Source organism: Marmota marmota, unplaced genomic scaffold (genome assembly GCF_001458135.2).
Source record: "Marmota marmota marmota unplaced genomic scaffold, marMar, whole genome shotgun sequence".
NCBI classification, from domain to species: domain Eukaryota; kingdom Metazoa; phylum Chordata; class Mammalia; order Rodentia; family Sciuridae; genus Marmota; species Marmota marmota.
In genome coordinates, this window is record NW_025999932.1 from 1,936,624 (window position 1) to 1,964,494 (window position 27,871).

At 44.2% G+C, this 27,871-nt stretch overlaps 1 protein-coding gene across 8 annotated transcripts in view; it reads right to left on the minus strand.

Annotated features, from left to right (window-relative positions):
• Positions 1-27,871, minus strand: part of Arhgef7 (Rho guanine nucleotide exchange factor 7) — a 98,283-nt gene that overhangs the window by 41,053 nt on the left and 29,359 nt on the right. For all 8 annotated transcript variants that reach the window (XR_007346612.1, XR_007346613.1, XM_048800618.1 and 5 more), the window contains exons 2-7: positions 27,148-27,232; positions 24,084-24,214; positions 16,843-17,044; positions 7,234-7,322; positions 626-720; positions 296-391 (exon numbers count right to left, since the gene is read on the minus strand). Coding sequence is in view for 6 of the 8 variants with exons in the window: in XM_015484068.2 (XP_015339554.1) it covers positions 296-391; positions 626-720; positions 7,234-7,322; positions 16,843-17,044; positions 24,084-24,214; positions 27,148-27,232 (698 nt within the window). In the remaining 2 variants the exon portion in view is untranslated. The remainder of the gene's footprint in view (positions 1-295; positions 392-625; positions 721-7,233; positions 7,323-16,842; positions 17,045-24,083; positions 24,215-27,147; positions 27,233-27,871) is intronic.

A 27,871-nucleotide genomic window follows, 5' to 3' on the forward strand; every position in this document is an offset into this window, starting at 1 on the left:
AAAAAAAAAAAAAAAAAAAAACAACCTTGTCAAGACTTTCCCCTTTCAAGATCTCTATTAAGAAAAAAAAAAAAAAAATCAACCTTGTCAAGACTTTCCCCTTTCTTTCAAGATCTCTACTATAAAAACTAGATCATCTAAAATACGCTATAACTATAAAGGTAGATCTACCCAAAGGATATAAAATAAGCAGTTTGCATCTTCAGAAATGTGAATTCTAAAATGATGTTAAACTTGATCCATTTGGTTCCAATAATACCAATCTGAATTTTGTAAACTTCAGCATCTTACTTACTTGGTGCATTCTTCTAAAGACTGTACAAGCATTTGCTGGAAAGAACATATCTCCTCTAGATTTCCCATTAAATATGAAGTATTTGCTGAACTTAACCTAGAGCCAAGAAAAATAACAGTAAAAATTAGTCAACAGTTTGGCTTGCATTCCCCCGATTCCCAGCCCAGGTCCTGTTGCAGTCTTAACCTAGCAGATACACTGCTGTGTCTGAGGCAGGCTCCTCTGCTGAGTTCCACTCCACCATTTCAACCTCTACTTCCCAAAAATAAGAGTATAAGAGAAGAGCCTAAGGTAAGGACCAACAGTGCATGCAATTGTCATCTAACTTACTTCTCACTGGTCTGCAATGGCCGTAGGTAAGTTGAAAGCACGGTTTGAAGTTCTTTAGAATATTCATTTTCTGTTTCTAAAATATTCTGTAGCACCTACAATAAATGATGAATAAGCATTATTTGACACTAAGATTTATAAACTTTAGGACATTCATAACCATTGTTCAATTTACATATGGCTTCTAGGTAATACTAATGTGCTGGATGTAATTATTCCTTGGATTAACTTCTATCCCCATGTCATAAATTATTACTAAGGTCACCCATCAGATTTCATCTTCCTGTCAACCACACTTGGCACAGATATGCATAGAATGAACTTGAATGAATTCCATCATCAAATAAGCAGGGCCACATCTATTTAGATGAAAAGGATGGTCCCTCAGAGGAATGCACAGATGACCGTCCACACACAGGGCTATGCAGGAGAAGCTATTACATCCCCATCTACACTAAGTCCACAAGCAGGCACAACTTATCTATGGTGACAGAAATCAAAATGGGGTGGAAGATGGGTGGGGAAGGGAAAAGGGACACGGGATAAATTTCTGGATGATTTGTTCTGTATTTTGATATGGGTAGTGGTTACACAGATAAATGCATTTGTCAAAGCTACACCTTTAAAATCTATGCATTTTAATATACAGGGTAAGCATAATTCAAAAACCAAAGAGCTCCATACTCTAAAACTTTGTTAGCACAGACACGATGTTTGAAAAGTTTCAGATCTTGAAAAGTTTTAAATTTTTGGAACATTTTAGGTTTCAATAAATAATGCTAGTAAAATCTATGCAAATATCTAAAACACAAAATCTCCAAACTCAAACAGTTCATGTCTCAAGCCTTTTGGTAAGAGACACTTATAAGTGAAAAGTATCCCAACTAAATGGAAGACACTTGCTCTTTAGATTGGATCTGAAAAACTGAAATCAACTCCTGCGAACTAAAGACTTTGATTAGAGAATGTGGTAAAGTCTTGTATCATCCTACATACCACATCTACTAAAAATTAAAGGTCTGCCCAAGTAAACAATCTTTAAATAGCTACTACTTTGTTTAAAGACAGCATAATAAAGTAACTTTAAATAATAGCACAACTTAAAAGGTCTATGCTATTTAACCTTAAATAATAATAAATTTATTTAACCTTAAATAATAAACTAACCTTAAAATTAAATGTGTGTGTGTGTGTGTGTGTGTGTGTGTGTGTGTGTAGCAAATTCAGCCAAATTTAGTTAATCCCTAAAACCTGGCAGATGAAGTGCAAAAGAGTTGAAGCAGAGCAACGGTCCCCAACAGCCATCACCCACAGCAAAGGTGCCCCCCTGGGAACTCCAGGAGGCAGCAGGGTGACCCACAGCCCAGGGAATGCCACTGATCATGGGATTCTGATGGACTGGGTTCTCCAAGCAGTGACACTCCGTACATGCCTAGCACCAAGCATATGGTATCTGTGATCCTTGCAAAAACACATTTCCTTCTAAGAAGCTAACTTGTCCTACCCACATAAGACAGCTGGTGAGCAGCAGAGCCAAAAAGTGACCTGGCATCCTTCTGCCACTGCCTGCGATACAGGGCCGCTCTGGGCACCTGAGGGAAGGAGGATAGGAGTCAGAGTCCCTTCCCTGACTGAACCTTTTTATCCCTCTCTACTAGAAAGTCAGTATTGTTTTAACCAGAAAATCATAGTACATGCATTTTCTCCTTGTGCTATGTGCCTCTCAAAACCAATAGACCTTTCCAAATCCATCACACAAATGAGAGCGTACAGGAGTAACTGAGATACTGAGCACTTGGTTATCTTCTGATAACCTAATGTAGGTTGAGACATTAAGTCAGAAGAGTTAAATTCAAACCTCAGTCTTAACACACATGACCTGGGTCATTCTTCTGTCTACTGCTGCTCCTGAGACTGCGATGAGAGCACAGTCCCCACAAGAAAATGCAGACCTCAGTGAACAACGTACACACCAAGCCAGCCAACAGGGCAACGTCTGAGGCTTCCAGACTGCCCATCAAAACACTGTTCTGGTGCCTGTGAGGACAGCTGGTGGGGGTGGAGTCAAAGGGGAATGAGACTCAGAACCACACCTGATCAGAGACTATCGGAAAAGTGAGTCAAGCACAATCGTCCTTAAACAGAAATGAAAACAAAATCTGTTACGCATTATGAGAAGTCCTTTTTCAACTTAAAAGCAGAGGTCAGAAGGATGAGGCAGCTTCCTAGTTACAAACACTGGAGACCACTTGGCCACACTACTCAGTGCATGCTTGAAAACACAAAATTGTTTTCAGTCAGAAAAATTCTCCTACGCAATATAAAGAGAACATCCACTAAAAAATTCCCCTAGTAGAGACAGGAGTAAAATAAAATGACACTTCCTCAATCACAGCACTGAAGCACAGCACACAGGGACAAAAGCTGCCCAGGAAAAGGCACCAAAATGACTGCAAAGACACTCACCCAAAAGCTGGATTCTCTAAGACAGTTGCAGGGGCACGGGCCCTGAGTGGTCAGGCACAGAGAATCGTACAGTCCCGCAGGCGCCACAGAGAGCAGTGGCCTCAGCAGACACCCACATCCCCACACTGTCAACCTCAAAGCAAATCAGAGTGCAAAGGACTGGTTCCTGTGCCTCACAGACACACAGAAACTCACCTTATCAGCAATGCCACTGAAGCAGCGAATGAGCTACAACTATGACCACAAATCTCAGTAGTGTTGCATGTTCTATGTGTCATTAACAGTTCTTAAAAATAAATTAATGATTTACATATGAGAAACAACATCAGGCAATTGTTTTAGGTTCCATACAGATAAAACATTACCATCATCTTAAACTAAAGCCAAATGCCCATAAAATAATCTTAATTATAAACACACAAAAAATTAAAATCGTACAACTATTCCAAACCCTGTTCTGCTCTACTCAACCAGTCCCTGCCTGCAGCCATCACAAAGAATGAAAAAAGTCACTTAAGTGACACCTTTCAGTCCAGTCTATTTAAATTCTCGAAAGGTTACAATGAGGAAGAAGGCAGGGAGCTCACTGGCTCCATAATCTACGGGTTCCAAGGAAACACAGAGTAACCCCCATTACTGATATAAGGTAGTTTGCTAACCTCTATTTGTCCTTAAAAACAACTCCATACTTAATACCTGTTACTAATATGGAGTCTCAAAAAGATGTGGAGGGAGCACGAGAGCATCTCTGCTTTTTTAGTGGACCCTTTAGAAGAACTGTGTTATATGATATTTGTAAGCTTGGGAGTTCACAGGGTCTTGGGGTAGACTTCTTCCAAGTATTAAAGGTTTATCAAACAACAGCTACTACAAAAGCCTGTGGGTCCACCATGATGCACAACGCCACAGCAGGCAGCGCACACCAACACTGCAGGGCGGGGAGTTGGGTCAGCCTGTTTCTTCTATAAAAAAGGATTTAAAGGATTTATACTTAACCAAGAGCATCTGTCACTGACTTAAGGTAGGAAGAAATCTTACCAACCCACCCGGACACCTCCTAACTCAAGCTGGGAACCCTGCTCAGAGCCTCTTCCGGAGGGACCCGTCTAAGAGGGGGTTCTCTGTTTCACAAGACAGCCTTTTCCTCCACCAAGCATTTCTTCATTCACCAAGAGTATTCAGCTGATTCTATCAGGCCCCCATCAGGTCCCCACCACCACCAGAAACTGCAATGCATGCCATCTCAGTCTACATAAAACAAGGCAGTTTCATGAGAACTAAAAGAGCCAAGTATGCCAGGGAAGACTGCAAGCACCCAGTTCCCACAGAAAACATGGTGAGATACACAAGGGAGCTACTTCCCAGGAAAGCCACAGAGAATCAAGCTGCATGCCTGTAGAACTCCTGGACATGGCGGATAATTAGCCTCAGCAGGACTGAGAAGAAAAGCCAAGTAGAAAGTAAAACATGAAGCTGAACCAGGACCTAGAACTAGTGATGGTGGGTTAAACCAAAGACATCCTATTACTAGAGTCTCAGTTTTCCTGCTGGCTTGTCATCCAAAGGCTACCAGCAACCTCCCAGACCCCAAGAGAAACAGACAGGCAGAACACTCCTCTGGGGCACAGAAGGTGAGGAGGCAAGCAGTGGTCTTTGTCAGAGAAATGCATCTGCTCTATGTACCTGTAGATTAAACTAGTGGGTCATAGCCTATGCTTCGCATGTGCAGCATTCCAAAGGCAAAAGCCACTCTGCCTTTCCATGACATCAGACATAAGTGCACAGCTGCTAAATAAAACACGACATCACTAGGCACAGGACACAGACCTGTCTTCCCAGGTCAGCAGACAAAATAAGAAACTCGTTCATCGGGCTGAGGTTGTGGCTCGGTGGTAGAGCGTTCACCTAGCATATGTGAGGCCCCAGGTTTGATCCTCAGCACCACATAAAGATAAATAAATAAAGGTATCGTGACCACTTACAACGAAAAAATATTAAAAAGAGATACAAACAAATTAGTTCGTCAATAAGGACATGTTCATGGCCAACAGGAGGTGACATAAGCCTGTCCCACTCTCCAGGATGGGGCATTCAGGTCCTTCTGGGATCACCAAGGGGAAGCTGCCTATCATCACACTGTGGTGCAGTAATGAGCTTTCACTATCAGAACTATCAAGTTCAGGCAATTACAGGAGCAGATCACCCCGGCAACAGGTCTCACCGATCATCCTAAGAAGAAACTGGGATACCTTCCCACAAATGGAATGTAATCCCAACTAATATATGTCCCCAGTGCTTCTAAGTGCTCTTCCTAGCACATGCAAACTCTGGGGGTCGGGCACTTTGCTGGGTACTCAAGGCCAATCACTGATCCTCCTCATGCTACAAGGCTAGGGCCAGCATAACCAGCCACCTCATTTCACAAACCACTATCTGCTCAGGCAGTGGGAGGCTACCCCCAGGCCACTCCAATGCTAAGTGGCAAAGACAACAGACCCAAGACCTGAACTCCTTACCCTGTATCATACTATGGGGCACAAGCTAAAAGCAAAAGGCAGGGAAGCCCATACACTTTCAGGTCACAAATTTTTTTTTTTTTTTTTTTTTTTGGATATCTGGGATTGAACTCAGGGGCACTCGACCACTGAGCCACCTCCCCAGCCCTATGCTGTATTTTATTTACAAACAGGATCTCACTGAGTTTCTTAGCTCCTAGCTTTTGCTGAGGCTGGCTCTGAACTCTCGATCCTCCTGTCTCAGCCTCCAGAGCCACTGGGAGCAAATGTTTTGAGAAGAGTCTAACATTCTTAAAACTGGCAGCACTCGGATATCAGGGTCAAATTCATGAGATGGAGACTGGTAGAAAGAAGGAAAATGAGATGTAGAGGCTGAGACTCAAAGAACAATCTTGTAGGGGGAGAAAGACCTGACTCACAAAAAAAGAAAAAAGAGAAAGTCTACTGATTAGCAAAGGGACATGATGTACAGAGAGGCCTTCTAGCCAGAAGAGGTGAAGAACTAACTTTATAAAGAGGAGGAGCCCTAAGAAAGAGGCGGAAGGTGAGAGGAAACAGTGCATCCAGCACTAGAACAGCACCTGGGCCCATGCCTTTGACAGTGCTTGGGCATCATGAGCACCACAGAATTATCTGTTGAACACAGTAAATTTTCCCCACAGCCAACTTGCTGTATAATAACATATGGCAGCAGCCAGGGACGAATGCTGAGGAGAGCACCGAGTGTGCAGGACCCAGCACAGGACTGGTGGAGTCAATGCAGCAGAATCCACTCAAGTCCAAATGTGACCATTCACCATTTCTTAATTCAGGGATAGAAAACAATCATGATAAAAGGGATGCTGCAAAGACACTAATCAGCTGCTACCATACCATAAAAATACAAAGCCCTCATGAGTCCGTGTGTGTGTGTTGGGTGGGGGGGGAGGTTAAACAAAATAAATGCACATTTTCCATAGAATTCAAAATACATGTATGTTTAGAAAGTTTACTTTGCTGCTATCATCCCAGCAATTTAATAGTTTTATCAAATAAAAACCCTACTCCTAGCATATGCAGTTGTTTGGGGACAAAGGGGGACTATGTGATACAGGTGAACACAATAGACATATTATCGTTATCATATTATTTCAAAATACAGCAAATTTCAAGATCCAGAAACACTTGTCTTTAACATGCATGAAGTCTAGACACACCTCTAATTCCATACCATTTGAAACACAGACAGCGAGGCCCTAGAGAAAAGCTACATAGAAAATACAAAATAAACTAGAAACTACATTGATCTTTAAAGTACTTACATTCCACTCCAAATTCAAATAGAATGCAACTTAGTGCATACAACAATTTTAAATCATATTCTACACCTTCTAAAATCTCATTTGTGAAAATCTACTTGACGCTATGGGGAAATGATGCTACGCTTTATGACAAGAGCAGGGTACAATTCCAAAACACAATGAAGCACACCCACACTAAAAGGGGACACTCTGCAGCACCACTGGTGGTTCTGTCTATGTGCCAACAGGGAAAGCTTTCTATTTCCTTCCATGTAGCCCACATTCCTGAGTTTCATAAATATTTAAGGAGCAGTAGTTATTTGTAAAAATGTCCTCCATAACTTACCACGTTGTAATAGCTCTTGTTGATGGCAGTTGTGTCAAACCCTTTGGGGGGGCTCTTCAAAGTTCCTGATTTGGGAGACACAGGTTTCTCTGGAATAAAAACACAAAGCAGTGTTACAGGCCAACACCAAAGATGGTAAAACATGCTGGCCCAGCCCCTCCTGCACCCACGAATGCTCTCCCAGCAGCCTCAGCTCCAAGAACCAGCCAGAGAAGATGATGAGAAAAGGGTCTAGCACACAGACCAGGCTCCCTCTGGCTGGGTGTGTGGAGGTCATGGCCCAGTTCTTCAGCTGTGGATTGGAAATGACTGAGCAATTATGCTCCACAAGTGTCAGCCAAAAACAACAGGTGAGCTTCGCACACACCTTCACAGCATCCTAAATACAAAACATCACACAAAAAAGAAAATGCTGGCAGGTACAGACAAACATCAGAACATCGAGACCCCGGTTCTAGACCAACTCTCAGGACTCCGAGTGGGCAGAACGCACAAGGCTTCCCAACCAGCAGAGAGACAAGAGGAAGGAAAGAAGAGAGGCAAACCCAGGGAAGCAGCACCACGCTGCAGCTCAGCATCGGACGCACCGACTGCGGCTGGGACGTGTGAGAGCTCGGCACACATCCAAGACCCCAGGCAGAGTAGGAGTGGAGGAATGTCTGCTCCTCGGAAGCAGTGTGTGCCTGTGTCTGTGATGGTTCCATAGGCAGTGGGCACGCAGGTCGGTGTGTGGTGTCCACCAGGGGTTCTCCGCAGCCTGCCCATCCATATTGACCCATGGCTTGCCTTCAGGTGTGCTTGGCACCCTGATTATTACTGGCTCTGTGGGGAGGGGCCAGTGGTACAAGTCTAACTGGCTCTGTGATCCATCTATCACTGGCCCCTGGGGCTACAGGATAAGGCATCGCATTGGGACAGCGGCCTCTTCCATATTCTCTACCAAGAAATTCTTCTGAATATTTCCTAGGGGACTTACATCACAGTCCCCCTCATGCCTCACCTCCCCTGAAAGAATCCTGCTGTGTGAATCCTGATACTGGGCAGGGACACATCCGGTCCCTGTGGTGTGTGAGGTGATGGCACCTGTCCACAATTCTAGTGGCCCTCCACTCTTCCTTTGCCCACAATCTCACAGGCACAGGGCTCTAGGCAGCACCTGCCAAACTCAACACTCCCAAGCTGAAAGTCCTAAAGTCAACTGCTTGTGCAGCATCTCTAATGTCTTCCAGACACAAAGACAAGCCCTAAGTGCCCAAGAACTCACAACCCTTAACCTTGGGCGTGCTTCCCCTAGAGGTGCTTGCTACCTTTCTGAGCACCTTGCTGTCAAGAACAAAACTGAAGATGTCCTTCCCAGGTGAAAGAACTCTCTCAAACCATGGATGGAAAACCACCTGCTTCTAAATGCAAGTAATACACAAGGAAAACGACCTGCTCTATACACACCCTCCTCCTAAACTCAGCTCTTCCTATGCTAAAAGGGTAACTATTAGAGAAGACTGACACTTTTACATGAGAACACTGTTTTTTTCCATCTTCGAAGTCTGCAATTTGGGAGCAAAACACAAAGGGATAATGAAGGTGAAATGGCTGAAGGCTGACTCAAAGTCACGTTGACCCTAAACCACACAAGAAGAGCACATGTATTAGTACTTGTGCCTGCGTGGTTAACTGCACGAGCATAATCTTGAATCTGCTTTATCTTAAAATAATGAATTTGATATTTTATTTAAACTTAAGACATACCTCATTCTCAACACAATAGTTAATTGGACTCAATTTCCTATGAAAACATTAAGGAAAAAGATTTTCAATTAAAAAGGTTCAGGCTACTCATTTTATACAAAAATATAGGAAAGGTGCAAAGAGGAAACAGAGACAAATCAGAGTAATCCCACACAAACTGTCTTTTCTCCCTCTGGGGCTGCTACATGGACAGCACTGAGGCAGGCAGGTCTCCTGATCACATTCCCGAATATGCCCTGCAGTCAGTTCTCAACAGAGGGCTCCAAAGGCCACAACCCCTCCAATGAGTGTCCACAGCAGTCCTACAGGAAGCAGACTACACAAACAGGTGAGGTAGATCCCCTCCAAGGACAGCCAGCAGGCCGCCCCTTCCTCCTGACACAGTAGTCACTCATCTGCATGCTCATGCCAAGTGTCTGGGATCCAGGAATGTCAACCCAGGAGGGGACATATGTCAAAAGAACAGGGCAGGCAATAGGCAACCTTAGGGGCCTTTGGTAGCTTCTACCAAAAATGGAGGACAAAAATGTAATACGGGTGAAGTTATGGTCATTCATAATAGAAAAAAATGCATATAGCCAGGAAATCGGTCCCCAAACACTCAACCTCCTTAGTTCCCTGCAAAAACAACATGTTTAGCCCACCTTATAGCTAAAAGTTATTTAAACTCGCTATTATTGAGGTGTGGGGAAATAAAGAGGACAGAATTCAGTGCCACTTTCCCAGGGCTGCCTGATATGGCAGGTCTTCTCTTTCCTGCAATAAACTCAAAAAACTTACGCTGAAAACAAGAGAATTCAAACACAGATGTGTGAAAGAAAAACAAGTGAGGAGAGTCCCAAAGTGCCCACAATCTCACTGCACCACCTGTGGGAGGGGGTAACTCATCCTGGCCCCTGGTAGGGCCATAGCCAATACGGGGAGGCAAGGCACAGCCCAGTCCCAGTCCCAGCAGGGCCAATGCAACAGAACCTCCTGGGCGAGCCCCATGAAAAACAGCTTAGGTGCTTTCGTCCACTGGCCCAGAACCATGAAGCCACATACATCTCCTCCAAAGAAACCTGCCTGAGGAGTGTAAGCCACAGAAGAAATGAAGCCTGAGCCCAGGGCTGCAACAGGCGCAGGAGCCAAGTTCACAAAAGGCAGAAACGAGACAACCGAAGAAGTGTGTTTAAAATGACAAGGAAGAGAGGGACCAAAATGAGTGAAAAGGGTAACCTGAACATGAAGAACAACTGAAAAAGAATGAAGCAAAACTTCTAGAAATAAATAATATGATCACTCAAATGAACATCTCAATGGACCCATTAACACCACAGGTGAATGGGAAATCCATGAACCAAAGTTTCCCAATTTGAGGATGTATTCAAAATTAACACCGACTGTGAAACAAACCAGAGAGAGAGAGGAGGGGAGAGGAGAGGAGGGGTGGAGGGAGGAGAGGAGAAAGAAAATGAAAAACTGGTTAAAAACCATGAGAACACAGGGAAGAGGAGGGGCAGGCTTCGGCAGACCTTTCCCGAGCCGAGAAGCCTGTGTCCTGGGCTGAGGCGGGACACCCACGGGCAAGCCACAGCAGCAGCACTGGAAGGTGCTAGCTGGCTGGGCCACGATGGCCTCTTCCCGCATGGCCAAGAGGAGGCCAAACACAAGATTGCCACGCGGCCCTGCCCAGGGGCCTATTCTCCCGTCTCCCTCCCCGTCTTCCTTGTTCCCTCTGCTCCTCTTCCCCTTGCCTGGAAGTCACCATGTGCCCTTTGCCCTGTGGAGACTGCAACTCCCCACTCACCATCCACTCTCACCCTCCCGGTTCCCAGGTCCTGACTCCATCAGGTGCTGAGTCTCCTCTTCTCTAAGGGATGAGCTGCGACAGCAATTACTTCTGATTTGTCTCTGAAAATGCTGTAATTGTGCAGTTACTGTTTTCTCCTAACTTTACTACAGTAAAAAGTAGAGCTTACACAGCCATTAACATTTAGCCAATCTTACCACATATTACCCCTTTTTTCTTTTCTGGAAGCAATATACAATCAACCCCAGAAATGGCATCATTTTATCCATCAACAGTTTAATGTTCACCTTGCCAGAGTGACCTTTTTTCAGTTTTAAGCAAAAACCCTACTATCAGACTATTAATCACATCTAAAAAAAAGTAACCTTTAGTCTTTTCTAATGCCTCATCTGTGTTCAAACCTCCTTGTTTGTCGTGACAACGACTTTGGTAGTCAGCAGAGGCCAAACAGCACCAGTGCATCTGACTGAAGCTCCTCTAAGTCTCTTGCATTCTACAAAAGTGCCTGCAGATAGCACAGGGACCACCCTCCCTCACCTCAGGCACTATTCAGGCTGCTCCTGCTGTGCCTCATAATTCATTAAAAACCCTGCTGATTTTCCCACTACGGTGTTTCTCCATTCCTACGAATGCAGAAGGTTGCTCGCTCACATGTGTGCCGAGTGGGTATTGGTTGTGGTCTCAGAATCAGATGCACTTGCTAACAGTCTTGACAATGCAATATGAAAATATAGCTGACCAAAGACAGAAAGCAGCAGGGCAAAGAACAGGGCCATGTTAAGTCACTGTGTCACAGCAGCAGCGAGAGAGAAGCACACAATGCTGATGAGACGCAAGATGGCCTATATCACTAGCATCACCAACTAGAGGAATATGAAAGCAAAATAGCACAAGGAGGCGGGAGGAAAAGGCAAGACAGGAGACAAAACCTCCACATCCTCCCTGGAAGAGGGAGAAGAGCCTGAGCAAAGGCTGCCACTGGGCAGGGCCTGGAAGCATAGGGGACACTGTACTTCCATCCTACATACTATATGACCTGTTCATATTATTTAACATAAGTAAGAATAACTGTGGGGGAAAGAATGCCTCTCCTACTGAAAGACTAAGGACCTGACTACAAACTGCTATATATGATCTCATCTGTGGGATGCTCCCCTTCAAGTGAGGATGATTGGTCACTGTCATCAGGAGATGGCCGTACAGAACAAGTCACACCACACGCTGTGACATCTGTGCTGGGGTGAGTGCACACTGGCATGTTAAGTTGCATGAATACTTGCACTGGGATTCCAAAGATTCCAAACCATCTAATCCCAGATCCTGATACGTAGCACTGTGCTCTCCACATGTGCCTCAGAGGCTCGAATCTTCCAATCTATGCTCTTAACCAAAACCATCTGTATCTGGATGACTCCTTTATATTCTGGGTGCACTGGGGAAAATACTGTTTGAAAACAGGTCCCTGCCTGGACCCTACCTTCAACAGAGAAAGAAGGGGCTGCAGTATAAGTTTCTTCCGCAGCAGAGGGTGCAAGGTCCTGGGTCATCCTGTCCTGCTCCCAAAACTCAGCAGCATGTCCCGTCACTCTTTATGAAAAACGAGCAGGAAATATTAAAAAGTGGCGAACTCAGGAAGCCACAGTGTGAATTAACATTCAGAGGAAATGCCTCTCCTGCACAACAGATGGGCTGCCCAGAAATGCAAGGATTAGAGTCAACACGTTTGAAATAACCGTCTAAGAGACACCTGGGGAGTGTGTACTACTGAGCACCTCCACTTCAAAAACAGCAAAAGTCAGCATCTCTCCATCCCAGAACAGGCTTTGCTGTGCTCTCCCCTTGCCTTCTCCCTTCAATGTAGGGAATTCCATATTATGAGCCTATGTATGTGTGAAACATATATATATATGTAAAACACATGAGTTTTACACATCCAAAAAAAGACACACAGAAAATAAATGCTAAGTAACAATTACATACCTCCACAAGATTGTACACATCAGGAATAATCTACAGCACTTTTGACACCAAATAAAGATTATTATACAGACTTGAAAGGTATCTATCTTCAAAGCAGAACTATTTCAAACAAGAAACCATCCACAGGTTAAAAGCAGAAAGCACAACAAGAACACTTCCGAGTCTAACCACAAGAGGGCATAACCTGTGGCTATGCACACTCCCCACCCCCCAAAGCAGAGATTAAGGAGACAATCTAGAGACTTTATCTGGAGATAAGCAGCCTAAACAGCAGAATTTAGAAGCAGCCCTCAGATTTTGCTTACAAAGTAAAACTACTTGGAAATCAACCCAAAAGGTAACAGCAAAAAAAACCCTCAATTGAAGAGAAGTCAGGGGTTTTTTTCACAAGGAAATGATCTAACATGAAGGCAGTTAGAGAAGTCTGCTTCAAACCCAGCACAATTTTTTTTCAACAAATTCAGCACCAATTACACCATGAATTACAATGCTTGAATTAAACATACCTTTAGAAAAAGAAACCTACTCCATCAGAAAGGCAATGAACTATCAAGAAAATTGCAACACTGACTGTAACTGCAATCCTAGAATTTTATCCTCCTGCTATTGTGGGAGAATAAAAGATGTGGTCTCCCACCTTTCTGCTTCAGCTGCCAACATTTGGAATCAGACTGGCCTGACTTTTCTAACAACATACTCGGATGATTACAGAACACTAGATGAGAAGTCATTCCCCTAGGTTCACTGTCAAATAAAGGACAACAAATAATGGTATATGTCTTATATTTTTAAAAACAGAAAAATTTCAAAGCCAACCTACTCACTGCTCCATTTGGTACATAAACTATGGATATGGTGTGGTTCCCTACAAACAATGCATCTTTAATACCAATGTATCACAAACACAGATTTAAACTGGTCACACACACTCAGAAACAAGATACTAACATAGAAATTTAGGTAGGGCAGAATGTCACAGCTGCCCCTGAGGGAGGTCAACACAGAATACTCCTTTCACCGGTCCCTCCTACCTAGCTTCCTCAGCCACTGCTAACCCTGATGCCTCCACTCCACACTAAAGCGGGGCCTGCCTGCAACACATCAGGACACGTCTGCAACCTTAATGAGTAACCGCATGCTGTTCAGCAAACATGAAATATGATATGTCAAGAGCTTTGTAATGTTTTGAACAACTAATAAAAAAAAAAAAAAGTAAGAATGTACTCAAGAATGTAACCTGGTCTTTCCACAGGTTAGCATTGTATGCTACAATTTCCCCTCTTCTCCCACCTGCAGGCTGGTTCACGTGTTCTGAGCATGTCTAAAGTAGGCTAGGCTAAGCCATGGTGTTCAGCAGGTTAGGTGGCTTACCATATTGTAACTTACAACTGGTTTACCTAAAGTACAACCCCATCGATAGCCGAGGAGTACCTGTACCTAACCTGTGAAAACAAGGACTTGACCAGTCACATACCAGTAGCATTGCACACAGCAGCCCAGACGCAAAAGCAACCCAACTGCCCATCAGCAGACAATCAAAGGTAATACACATGCAGAGAAGGGAATTCCGACACATGCTACAACAGATGGACCTTAAGCACATTACACTCAGTGAAACAAGTCAGTCAAAAAGACAGAAACAGTATGTTTCTATTTATATGAGCTGCTCGGCTTTGGAGACATAAAGTAGAGTAGGGGGTACAGGGCTGGGGAGGGGAGCAGGGTATCAGTGCTCCCTGGGGCCAGAGCCTCAGATCAGGAAGATGAGAAACTTGTGGAGGCCGACAGAGGCAATGGTTATGCAACAACATGCATATGCCTAATGCTACAGAATTACACACTCAGAAACCGACAGAATGGCTAGGTGAATGTTATATAAACAAGGTACCAAAAATGAACAGTAAAACCCAGAGAACTTTGTAACTCGCGGCTGCCCGGCTGCCCGCTGTCTTACTGAAGTGTAACAGGCATCCTTAAAATCAGGAACTTTCAATAAGCCTCAAACTGCTTTTCCTCAGTCCCATTCATTTCCTGCTAACTGTTCTTCAAGCTGTTTTCTCCATCCTGTTTCCCACAGGCAATCACCTCATCTCATGCTGAGAACAGGAGCTAAGAATGCTCCCAAATCCCAGGCCCTGGGCACCAGAGGGTACAAAAACCAGAACTGCCACACAGGCTCACTGGAGGCCATAGCCAGACAGATGTGTATTTCTCAGCTTCTGTTCTACATGACTGTTCCCTCCAGTAACCTGTAATAGGTTGGAAAGGCAGAGCAGTAGTTTCCGGGTTTGGCCAAGCTGTGATTAAATTCACTTTTCCCTTTTATATTGTTTTGCTCTCATTCCTGATGCAGACAGAAAACTGAATCCAGTTAGATGGGATCCCAGATTCAGGCCTCTGGCCTGGACCCCAGTAACAAAAGCACTAAGTTTTCCAAGGTCACTGTTGAGAAAATATTTTACTATCAAAACTGTCATTTTCACATTTAAAATTCATTTTTTCTTGCTACATTAAAAAATAAAATAACAGCAATGACAACTCAGGGGCCCTGCTTTGTGTAAGCACTGAGTTCCCACCATACATACTGCAGCTAAGTAGCCCCACCAAGGGACTTCCACAAGCAATGCACAGAGTCGTTCTTTCCATCTGAAATATCTGCAGTTTATGCCATACCCACCCCAGCACACTATGCCCTTTCCACACATCCTGTTCAGCCATATTGGTAAATCATCTTTCCCAGGCGGAATCAGAGAAACAGTATAGTGCACTACTTTCCAAATAGCAGGAACAATATACAAAGTTACAAAATGTCATCCCACCTCTCTCCCTACCTTCCCACATTCTTCCCCTTTCTGACCCTCCTTCTGAAATCTCATTGCAAATCTTTATCTCTCACAAGAGCATCTATAACCAAGCTCAACATAAAACAAGATTTACATATGTAGAGGCAATTTAGGCAAGCTCCTTGAAGGCCAGCAGTGCCCAGTAGCATTCACATGACCTAGAAGTCTCTATGGAGTTCCTTCTTAATCCTCCACACTGGCCCATGGCCTGAAGTATGGCCAAGAAACACCTGTGTCAGGAAAACATCAATGCCACGTCCCCTGAACACAGTCCGCTGGCACTTCAGTCGCTGGCCTCACCAAGGTTCAACATTCACAGCCACTCCCTGGTCAGCAGATCTAACCACAAGCCTCAGAGAATATTCAACTCCACTGTGCATATCAGCGATATAACTATGCCAAAGACCACCACTCTCTTTCAAAAGAGATCAGCCTCTGAAAGATCAGTTTTGGTCAGTAAAAAAACATCAAAAAAATACAGAAAACACAAAGAAAGCAATACATTTTAAAATACTATTACTGATATAAACAGCAGAAATTATCTACAAATAGATGATTGGTAAAGTGCCCACAGTTAAAAGCCTGTGTATCACAAATTCCAAGCCCTGACCCCAGCCCTAAAAAATAAAAGTATATCTTAACACAAAAGTGTAACCACAACTACACAGTGGCACACACCTGCAATCCCAGCTGTACTCGGAGGCTGAGGCAGGAGAATCACTTGGGAGTTTAGGACCAGCATGAACAAGGTAGTAAGATCCCACTTCAATTAAAAAAAAAAAAAAAAAAAACTTAGCAGAGCATGGTGGTACACGCCTGAAATCCCAGCTACTCAAGAGACTCAGGCAGAAAGATCTCAAACTTCTGGCCAGCCTGGCAACTTAGAAACTATCTCAAAAATAAAATGGGATGTAATTCACTGGAAGAGCACTTGCCTACCATGTACAAAGCCCTGAGTTCAACCCTCAGTACCTGGAGGAGGAAGGAGAGAACATTAACACATTTGAGATATTTCCCTTGGAATCTGGAAAATGTCAGGATGGAATGCAAAGCTAGGTTATAACTGTGAAGCCCTTTGTCCCAGAACTCCAATGTTAGGGATTCCACTGAACAAAAATTTCATCACGACAGAGGCACTTTCCCAGACTCTCTTGGAGAGCTAGCACTCAGGATGCTAATGCATTCATGGCTGCTTTCTCAGCCTCAAGAACAGCAGTCATCAGTGCCACTTCAGGCTTGGCCACTTACCACTTGGCTTGATCTCACGCACATAGTTGCTGGGGAACCAGCCAGTCCTGCCATTGTGCGTGCCTTCCCACCAGCCTCCTTCCTCCACTCGAGTGACGTGGATGACATCACCCTTCGTGAACGAGAGCTCATCTTCATTGGTCTGCTGGAAATTGAACTTGGCTCTCACTACCAGCTGATGGTTGCTGTTATCAGTCATGTCCTAAAAAGCAGGTGGGGAGGAGTGGGAAGAAGATTACTTGAGATACAGTCTACTCCATTAAAATAAGTAAGATTATATTTTATAAAGGCAGCCAAAACATTATTATAAATGCCCAAAACATTCAAACAGCAGGAAAATGTCTAAAATAAAGAAACAAGTTTCCTGTCTCTCCCAGTGCACCTTGCTCACCATTTGGTCCCGGCCCCAGAAGAGACCCTCTCCAGAGCTTAAAGGTCTCATTCTGCAACTGCTAAACCTGCACAAACCGATATACATTCACACACATTTAGAAGGATCAGCGCGCATACTCCTCCAATACTTAGGCCAAGTCAGCATTCTGCAGTCATTCTTCCAGCAATACTTAGAACCAACTAATTGCATAATGCTGTACTACCCGAAGGTGCCATTATTTTATCACTCTCCAACAATGGGCCTTTAGATTATTTTTTTAATATACTACATACAGTATTTCTGTCTTGCAAAACAAGGCTACTTTAAAAATGCTTGCATGTCCATCTTTGAATATAATTAGCCTCCATGTTAAATTCTAGTAAAAGAACACATACTAATACATGTTAAATGTAAAAATAAATTTCTAAACTGCCCTTCAAAAAGGTTCTCCATATTCACACCAAGCAACATGCCCACCAACCATATCTGAAGAGTTCTTTATCCGATTTTCACCAACACTGGGTATTGCTGAATGTTTATTTTTTCCCCCACACAAAAACTGCAGTTTTCAAAGTCTCTGGAAGGCAGGAAGAGAAAAGCAGACTCTTGAGTTTCTTCCTATCTCCATATAATCTGGACTAGGCTCTGGAGAGGCCAGCAACCCAAATCCACATGAAAGTCCACAGGGAAAAAAAACAAGTCCCGGAGAAGCCTAAGGGGCAGCCCAGAGGGCCCATGAGACCACTCTCAGGCCCACAACACGAACTACAACCTCGTTGAGGAACCAGTGAGGATGGTGTGGTGTTCTCCTGTGCCCCACCACCAGGGGGAAGCCCGTTCCACATGCACCATGGTGTCGAACAGGTACTGGGCAAAATGTCCAATGGCCACATAAACAAAGACAGGACTGGGAGTCCCAGCACCTAGCAGACAACCAGGAGACACATGCCTGACATCATGTCCAGAAGACAGCAAGCAGATGTCCAGTAGAGTAGAGACCATGCCCAAGAGACAGCAAGCGGACGAGCAGGAGAGAGGACCCCCAAGATGATATCAAGGCAACAGCAGACATGGGAGTGGATGGAAGAAGTTCAGCAGTCATCATAAAGTTTTGAAAAAGCCCCTACAAACTGTCTTGAAATAGAAAGAAAAAAAAAAAACAGAGAAAACCTCAGAAAAGAATGGCATTTACAAACTTCACTCAGAAGAAAAGAAACAGAGCATGCTGAAGAATAAGCAGAACCACAGGGACTATGGCATGAAAAGGGCTGCCAAGTGGCCAAGGAACACACCTGGAAAAGCCCTGGAATTGACAAAGGCACACCGTTACAGCAGGACAAATCCACAAACATTCAGACCAAATCACATCCTAGCATTAAACCTCTGAAAACAAAAGGCAATAAAATTCATAATGTCAGGGAAAAAAAGCAATCTGCGGATTATAAGACCTCAACACATTTACATCCCATGTGCCCTTGCTCCAGGAACAAATTAGAGAAAATGTGCTCCTCCAAGACAGGTGAAATGCAAGGGCAAAATGAAGACATGGAGAAAGTGGTGGAGGAGAGCCACATAGGTCAGAAGCACCTCCAAGGAGGACCAAGCAGAATCAGAGACTGCCATGCAACAGCCTGCATAACACCAGGAGTGTTCCTCAGGGAGATAAGCAAGAAGAAATCTAACAGGTTTGAATGCATACAAATAGATTCTTAGATCAGGGCTACCATCTGCAAAAAGGACAGGGAAAACAAAAGAAAGATAGATAATTACGCATTCCAGAAAGCATGGCTGCAACATGGCTCCACTATGAACACTGTTGGCTTGGCCACCCTAATGTTCTAAACACCGAACTAACTGAAGCCAGGATAGAGCTTGGCCACAAAGACAATGGGACCACAGAGCATTGGGGAGCAGGTAAAGGGACGGCGTGTAAAGAGCTCACCACTCTCTACTATGGACATCCACACTGAAAAAACATTTCAAATTAACCCCCCTCCTCCAAAAAGGGCATTTTCCTTTGACACACATAGGCAAAAGCCTAAAAGAACCTCTAGTAAAACTGTAAGTGGCTGTCTCCAGCAAGTCTCAGAGTTACTCTAACCAGGAGCAGGTGAACATCACGAGACTACACCCCCACCACGAGGGAGATCCTTAACAAAGAGTAGCTGAGTAGCTGGCTGGTCATTCTCAAATGCTTAATACTTAGCTATCTAAATGTGTGTACAAATTAAACATTAATCATAAATTATAAGTATGTATCTAATAATTAAAAATCCTGAATAAATAACAGTTAACATATCTTTAATATCTAACACAGGAGTCTCTTCCTCAACATGTGGCAGCGCAGGCTCCAGCTGACAGCCATTGCTCAAGCATAGAACTCACCACCCACCAATGGCATGAGCAAGATAAAGTGGCAGTCACAGTGGCACTTGCTCTTGGGAGATGGAACATCATCCAACTCACCATGCCATAGCGAGTCTCCTTCTGCAAACCACCCTCATGCTCACCAACAGTCTACCACAAACCTACCACCTTCTCCTTTCTATAGCTCAGCCTTGTATAAACATTCACACAGTGATTCTGGTGAGGAGCTCACATAAGGAACGAACTGTGGAGCGCAAGGGAGCCTAGGGGTCCATAAGGGGTCCTCCAAGGTCACAGTGCCCAGGACAAGCCCACTGCCAGCCTCCTGTAAGCTGCAGCTGGGTGCCAGGCCATGGAGGTCAGCTCCACAGTACAACAGTAGGTGAGTAGAAATCAGGAAATTACACAGGAGGTAAGCTACATTTCCCCCTATAGACAGGAAGGTGAAAACAGTACTCTCAACTCGGATGGGTGCCAGGGAAACACCCAAGGACTTCTGTACTTCACAAACGAAGCAATCAGAAAGGAAAAGGCTGTGAAAAGGGCAGCATCCAAGAGAAAGACAAGGCATGCCACAAAGAACAGGACCACTTGGACCTGTGTGACAACTTCCGCTCAACAAACTCACCTTCTTTAGCGTCTTTATGGTGACGGGATGTGGATTTCTTTAACACATCCTTTTACAATAGTGCCCAAAGGGCAAGACGCACCAGACAAGCCAAAGGGAGGGTGTTCCAAGACATCTACATACTCCAGTTACCCGCCACACAACACCAACTGCAGTCTGGATCACAACAGCGGAGTGTGAAAGGCTCCCTTCATTGTCTCTAGTGCTACAGGAAGCTAGAATGATGAATTTAACCCTATTTTATCACTGTGGGCTTTTTTCTTTCTCATTTTTAAAAAGATCTCCTAAACAGTGGTTTGTCATCCACCTGGATTCAATGTGACATTCTAGTACTCTCTCAATAAAAAATGCATTTATATAAAATAAAAACAGGTGACACTCGTCTGTACTGTTAGAAATCACAACAGCAGATACCCTTGGGGGGGGGACAATGAAAGCATCCTGAGGCTAGTCTTGTGGTCTTACTGGATGCTGCTTAGTTAGCAATCTTTGATGTGTGAAAATCCATCCTGCTGTACACACAACACATGAGCTTTTTAAAATGCATGTTACAAGTCAACAACTATTAGCAATGGGAAGGGACTGAAGACTCCCTCCCCAAAGGGAAAAAGGGTCCCCACATGGGCCTATAGGACACCTCCCCTGAGAACAGTCACCTAGCCACTGGGCAGGCTCTTCTCCACAACCTTCCTGGCTCCTACAGCCAGAGTTTCATCTGCCAGTTTCTGGCATATTCCTCTTCATCAAGTGGTATTCTACCCACAGTCCTGCAGGTATCCAACCTGGAAAAGCCTGCAGCCTTCAAAGCTCCAGATCCTCCTCCATGTCCCAGAGTGCCCAGACTCTCATTCATTGAAAAAAGGCTTGTCATGGAGTCAAAAACCCAATATCTACTCCACAGTTTCCAGTCCCAGTTCTACAATCCTGGGTAAATACCCACCTTATCTAAGTTTCAGTTTCCTCATAATGTATTTCATCTAGTATAAGTTGCCAAAAACTGGACAATGCCCATTGTTGTATTATAAAACACTAAATACTATCAATTAAATTACAGAATACCATAAACTATAAGATACATGTTACTTTCAGATATGCTAAAATGTTTTACAGAAAAAGGTCTTAGAATTGACAAAATATGATTCATGATATATCCCATGTTTACTCAAGGGAATTGAAAATATTTAACAAAGCATATATAATAAAATTTGATGTGATTTCTTGCATGCTTTGGACACTTTGTGAACTCAAAGACCGGTACCCAAGCAAGGTCACTCAACAGCATCACAAGGCCAAGGGGCCTGGGGTCCCTGGCTCCTGGAGTGCTGGGGGCCACAGAAGAGGAAATGCCTTAAGAGATCAAGTCACTTCTCCCAGAATGAAGAAGGCAAAGCAAAACTGTACAAAACCCTGTCCCCAATCTCAGAGAACAACACTGGGAGTTGGGAGCCGTGCTCATTAACAGCAGATAAAGGCTTAGCTAGTACATAAACCCTGCTCCCAAACTGAGAATAAAGAAGGGAACGTGGGGCTATGCTCATTAACAGCCAATGCAGATGCAGGACATGACAGTGACTCCAGAAGCATCAACAAAAGTCCTTAAGAAAAGAAAGTTGGAAGTCAGAACTGAGGAGAAAAAAAACCCAAATCTATGCCCTGGATCCACTACACTCTTGATTATCTCTCCCAGGTTTCTCCTTCTGTGGTGACAGGCAAGCTGCAGAGCAGAGCTGGACAAGGAGATCTGCTTAGCGGAGAGCATGTAAATGGGCAGGAAGAAATCACCCAGAGAAAGGCATGCTGAGGGAGCCACAGGAAAGAGGCACCGAGTGAGGAGGTCCAGCTCCCACTGCAGAGCCAAATGAGCAGCAGCAGCCCTAGCCAGCCTGCACCCCAGGCAGGAACTGTCCTGGAGCAGAAAGATGACGGCTTCGCAGATTTAAAACAAGGTTACGAAAGCAACCAGCAGGTGAGGCGGCAATCGGGTGCAACATTCGGAGACTGAAAGGGATGTGGGGGTCAAAAAAGCTAGCTTGAGCAAAGGAGCTTAAACAGTGCCTGAGAAGTGGACCAGCTTGGGTGGGAGTGCCTGCTGTGAGTGCAGGGCTGAGCTCTGTCACAAGATCCCAGAACTGATGCTCCACAACTACAAGGGGCATTTCAGCTTAAGTTCTTATGGAAATTTTCAAGCATAGGTAGAGGTTGAGAATGATAAATGGCCTTCCATGTACTCATTACTCAGCTATGAACACTCTGCCATCCTCATTTCTAGATTCTAGCTTCAAAAAAGTCACCTCACAGTGCTGTGAGCAAACTATATTCAGAAAAATCTAAAGGCAAAGAGTCACTCTCACCTAGCATGCAAGAGAGGTCTGCCATGTCCCATGCAGGAGAAGCCAGCACAGCAGCAGCAACAAAAAGAACCCTTTCACTCCTGGTGTAACTTACCAATTTCTCTAGCTAATGGAATGTTAATCCTGTATGATTAAGATCTCAGTAACATTCATCTTCAACCACATACTTTACTTAATATCATACATATTTCCCAGTCTTCCTTTATTCAGTAAGAAAAAAGGAAAACCAAAATGAAAACTTCCATGGTTTGAAGTATTTTTTTTTTCACTGAAAGTATGTTTTCTCTTACATTTTCCTTACATATTTTATAAAGCTAATTTAAAATGTTTCAAGTTTTCTCCTTAATTTGGAATCATAATGCTCACAATGATAATGCTACAAAACTCCTCCTGCATCACATCCTATAAAAAAACTAGACCACATAAGGACCAGGAGGGCTGCAGAAGAGAGGCCACAAAAATATGAAGGACTGAGCTGGTATAGGCAGATCACAATAAGGCGTCACTACCTGCAGATGCAGAACCTAGGACAGGCTTCTCCAAGGGCAAATGTAAGGACAAGAGTAAGGTTCACTTCAAAACACTTATGAAAATGTAAAAACTACATTTCTCCTGAATCTTATTTTTAACCCTATTCCTTGAGCTACACTCAAATTTATTTCCAACTACAAAATACAACTCTGTCCAAATGAACTCTGACTTCCTGACCGTCACTATTAGCAAAACTTCATAATTTCCTGTGTTACAGCAAAAAGAAAGTGGGGTCCCTAAAATCTCTGAAGATGTGAGCTCTCATGACTACCATTGTAAGATTCTCCTTATACAAGGAGAAAAAAATGGTCATGCCTCTATTAGCAAATCAAGAACTGCCAGCCCCAGGTGGCCCAAAAGACAGCAGGACCTGACCAGGACAGTAAGACCTGCGACCTCCCTGCAGACTCACATTCAGTCCCATGTTCTACCTTCCCCTATGTCATCTCCAGGCACTGTTACAGCCTGTGCCCTTAGCATTTATGAGCAGGTTCTTCTTCCCTTCCCAAGATGACTCTCCACCTAAGTGCCTTTCCTTGTGTCCTGAGCAGCCATGGAAAGTTCTGAAGGCAGGCTTTCAGGAAGAGGAAAAGGCTACCTTTGGCTTCTTTGGTTAAAACCGTCTCTCCTTTGTATGGCTAAGTTCTTCCACACATACATTTCTTCTCATGCTTCTGTGTATAGCAGTTGAGAAAGCACTGTGTCAGGGAAATATGTTAAAAGTACATGCTTCTCTATACAAGCAGAATTATCAATCTTAATATAACCCCAGGAAACAAGTTTTCTGAAAGCACTCATTCAGCATAATATCTGAAGGATCTGGTAAGGACAAATACAAAACCAGGCTGCAAGAGCAATGGAGGCAAGGTCAAATACCTCCGGGCTGCTTTAGCACTGTTAGCAGGAGCACAAGCATCTTTCCAGACACATTCATACACTCCCACATTCCCAAATACACGAGAATTTAAATAACAAAACCTCTCAAACTTACCAAACTTCGGTACTGGCCCTGGAACAATTTTGAAGTCCGACTGTGTGAAGACTGGGATCCCAGGGAGTCAAAAGACTTGATCCGATGTGAAGAGGGCCGAGCACATACGGAGTCGCTCCCTAGTCCAATGTCTGAAAAGGTCATGCACACAGAGAAAAAGCGCTGAGAACGCCTGACACCATGCTCCCATGCCACACGATGGCTCTAAAACTGGGCCAGCAGAGGGACACACCGAATACCACAATAAAGCAGGCCATTTATGCAGTAAACAAAGAGCAGATTCTTTGTCCCATAAATAACTCGCATTCATCCCCAATTACCTCTCCAGAAACTATCTGAAGATGATTTCTCATCAGCATTTCTCTAGTATAACTTTTCAAAAGTTTGTGAAATGTTTTATAAGTTTTTAATATATTTCTTCACCTGAAAAACAAGCTTCTCAAATACAACTCCCCAGCAGAAAACAACTCAGTTCTCACTCTCAAAACATACCACAGCACATATGCCATTTCTCCAAGATTATTTCCCATGCAGAGAGCAACAAGAATTATTTTGCAACACAAAGAACTCTTTTCCTTGTGCATTTTCTGGCCAGAGACCCTTCTGAGTCTTATCTCCTCAAGAGCAAGCTGCACGTGCTCCACTTGCCTCACCCCATTGTTGAGAGCCAAAGCCAGCAGGAATTAATGCGGCCCTCCCCACTCGGGATTCCCACCACAACAGGCCAACCAACAAGTCAATGTCAGCAGACCATTTCTTAGAAATGATTTGATTTGAAAAAAAGGAAAATGATGGTGTGAGGAATTTACTAGGGAAAACACTTTTCAAGATATATATGCCTTACCCTGTCCTACCCTGTCCACAAAAGCACCCTACACTGACAATCGCCCAGAGCCTGCCCATCTTTCAGGCAAATCTGTTGGAACTGGCTTACATGGTACTTTTATAAAGTTCTGAAACAGCTAAAAGTCTGAAGACTGTCACAGAAAAGCCCAGAGTTGCACCTTCTCTTGGCACATTCGGGCTAGAGCAACACAGGGTCCATACCTTCTCATGGACAAAATGGCTCAAGGCAGCCAGAACTGCAGAAGATCCAGGGCCAGACCTTCCCACCAGGTCCTACCTTTATGCTGCTGCTGGCTCCACACTCAGAAGTGTGGGACATTGTATTGACATTCCCCCTAAAATGTGCCTGCACTTGTAAGATCCTATGTAGGGACAGGAGTACTTCTCAAGTACTTTCTACTTGAGAAGACAAAGCCTAAATACCACCCCAAAACAAAACCAGCCACAGAGGATATTTTCCTGGAACCCGCCCATGGGTCTGTCACCCTAGCTACACAGTGCTAACCTATCCTGGCCTTCAAGAGAATTCTCAGTGCAACCAAGGCATCCTGACTCCTCTCCTTCCCCATCATCAATTCTTCTGGCCAACTGAAAGGCAAAAACTCATCTAAATGCCTTAAGAACACACATCCTTTAAGTGACAGAAACAGAGGGAAGATGATGGCAGAAATTTCCCAAAAATGGAACAGCTGTGACCATACTGCATTGAGGCAAGTGTTTAAAGTTGAGAACTAAAAAGACAGTCAATTCCATCACACTGACTTCAATACAATAACCAAGAGCAAGGAACCAACAAACAGAAAAGTTAAAAGCTCTTGCAAAATAGTCACTAACATTAACTAAAAGCTGAAAAGTACCAAATTTATCTCCTAACTTCTAAATATGACTTTATAAGGAAAAGCACTACATATTTTACATCCAATGCAGACCCAAGGACATCAATACACAAGAAATACTTCTGCAGGAGGTGGGGGTAGAAAAAACAGCGGCATGTGTCCAAGAGCCACTGATCCCAGTTTGTTTACAAATCCATCATTTCTCTAAAAAAATCTCAATGCCTCAAACCTGGACCGCTGACAGGCACAGGATCCAGCGTGGCCTGCAGCTCCCCAGCACCTCTCCACACTCTGTTTTGCTAACTCAAACACTGAGAGAGCACCCACAGCAATATTTTCACTGGGGTCCAACTGAGGATCACCTATAGATTTCATTTACCAGGGCCACCCCATCCCTGTCTGCCACAGAGACCTATACTAATTATAAAGTCATAATTCACAGTTCTAAGGCAGACACGCGCAGCTGCATGTCCCTTATGACAGGGCAACATTCTCAAGACTGTGCTATCAGGAGGGAGATCCTGTCATCATGCAGACACCACAGTATGCTGGCACCAACCTAGAGGATATAGCCCTGTGCACACTTAGGCCACATGCTGCACACTGCTGCACATGTAGCCCATCACCAACCAAAACAATCTCACATGACTAGTGACCGTGTCCAAGCAGCTGGTAGATGGACACTTGCCTGGGTGGATACAGGAACCTGCCACACTCTCAAGATCTCATGCAAGGTCTCTTGTATTAAATCCTGGTGTGAGCTACATCTCCCTGAATTTCACGTAACTGATTTTCTTCCTTGCTATTTGTTCACATTAAAACTACAATTTTGACCATAAAGGGACAGAGGATTGCTTCGGTGTCTATTTAACCACCTATAGAAAACACCAAATAGTCATTTGCAATACATCATTAAGTGATTAGACAATCTTAAGGATTCCTTCCCTGGAATGGTTTCTTAGATGGTTCCATCTCCACAGCCCTAGAGGTATGCAACTTTCAATCTCAGAGTGAAGCCCTGAAGACACAATCACATTCCTGTGGGCAAACTGTTCTGGGGCAGTGCTCTGTGCCAGTCAGGCCTCACCTCCACTGCACACAGGAGCCTTGCTTTGTCTCAGGCTCAGGCAGAGAATGGCTTCCAGACAGGACTCAAAGTAAACATGCACTGGGAAGTGGCTCAGAGGCCAGTCTCTAAAGGAGGACTTGTGGCACCAGGAACTGAAGCCCAAGTGCTCAGGATAGCAGAATTATAGCAGCAAAGCAGTAGGCGCTCATTTCTTAAATTCAGTAATGCTCATTTTGCCTTACTAACAGAAAACCAAAACCTTTCTCCATTTAGTATTCCCACCCCCTCAAATGTAATAAAAAAGGAGTCTTACCTGCTGTTACTTTATTTAGAGTCACTAAGGAACTGAGGACCTTGTTAAAATTCTGCCCCTGATACAAATCATTTGCATCAAATGTCTGAAAGGAAAAATTAAACAAGCAGAATTAGTACTGAATCTCATGTTGAATGCAGCATCAACAAGTTCTGGTGTGGGATTCTTATCCTGAAATCCCAAGAGGAAGCACAATATGCGAGAGCAGGCCAGAGGAAAAGGACTAGAATTCCTGCATGGGGCACAGTTCAAGCCCTCGGATGAGGACCAGCTGCCTATCCATGAGCACCCACCCAGGGCAGGGGCCACCCAGCTGCATGTGCTTGGTGAAGGCTCACTGGTAGCTTGCAGCCCTCTCCCCCTGGAGTATGCAGAGGCCAGTGGATAAGGCACACCCCCGATGTTTTTTCCCAGCATAAAAAGAAGGCAAGATACAGCTGATTCCAAAACTAACAGGTACAAAAGGAAAATACAGACGTGAGCGAGCACAATGGATGTGAAAGTATAAGGAAAGGGATCAGGTCACACAGAAGGGACAAGGAAGGGACTCATTGGGCAGAGACTTGGCCAGGATCAGGACCATCTGGCACCTCCTCCAATCCAGAGCTGTCTAGAGACCTGGGACCCTGAGGAGACAGTCACATCCCATAGACAAGCACTTCATACCACACACGTGGAGCTGCCACAGAAAGCGCATGAGCTCACCTGGATGCAGACAGCTGGA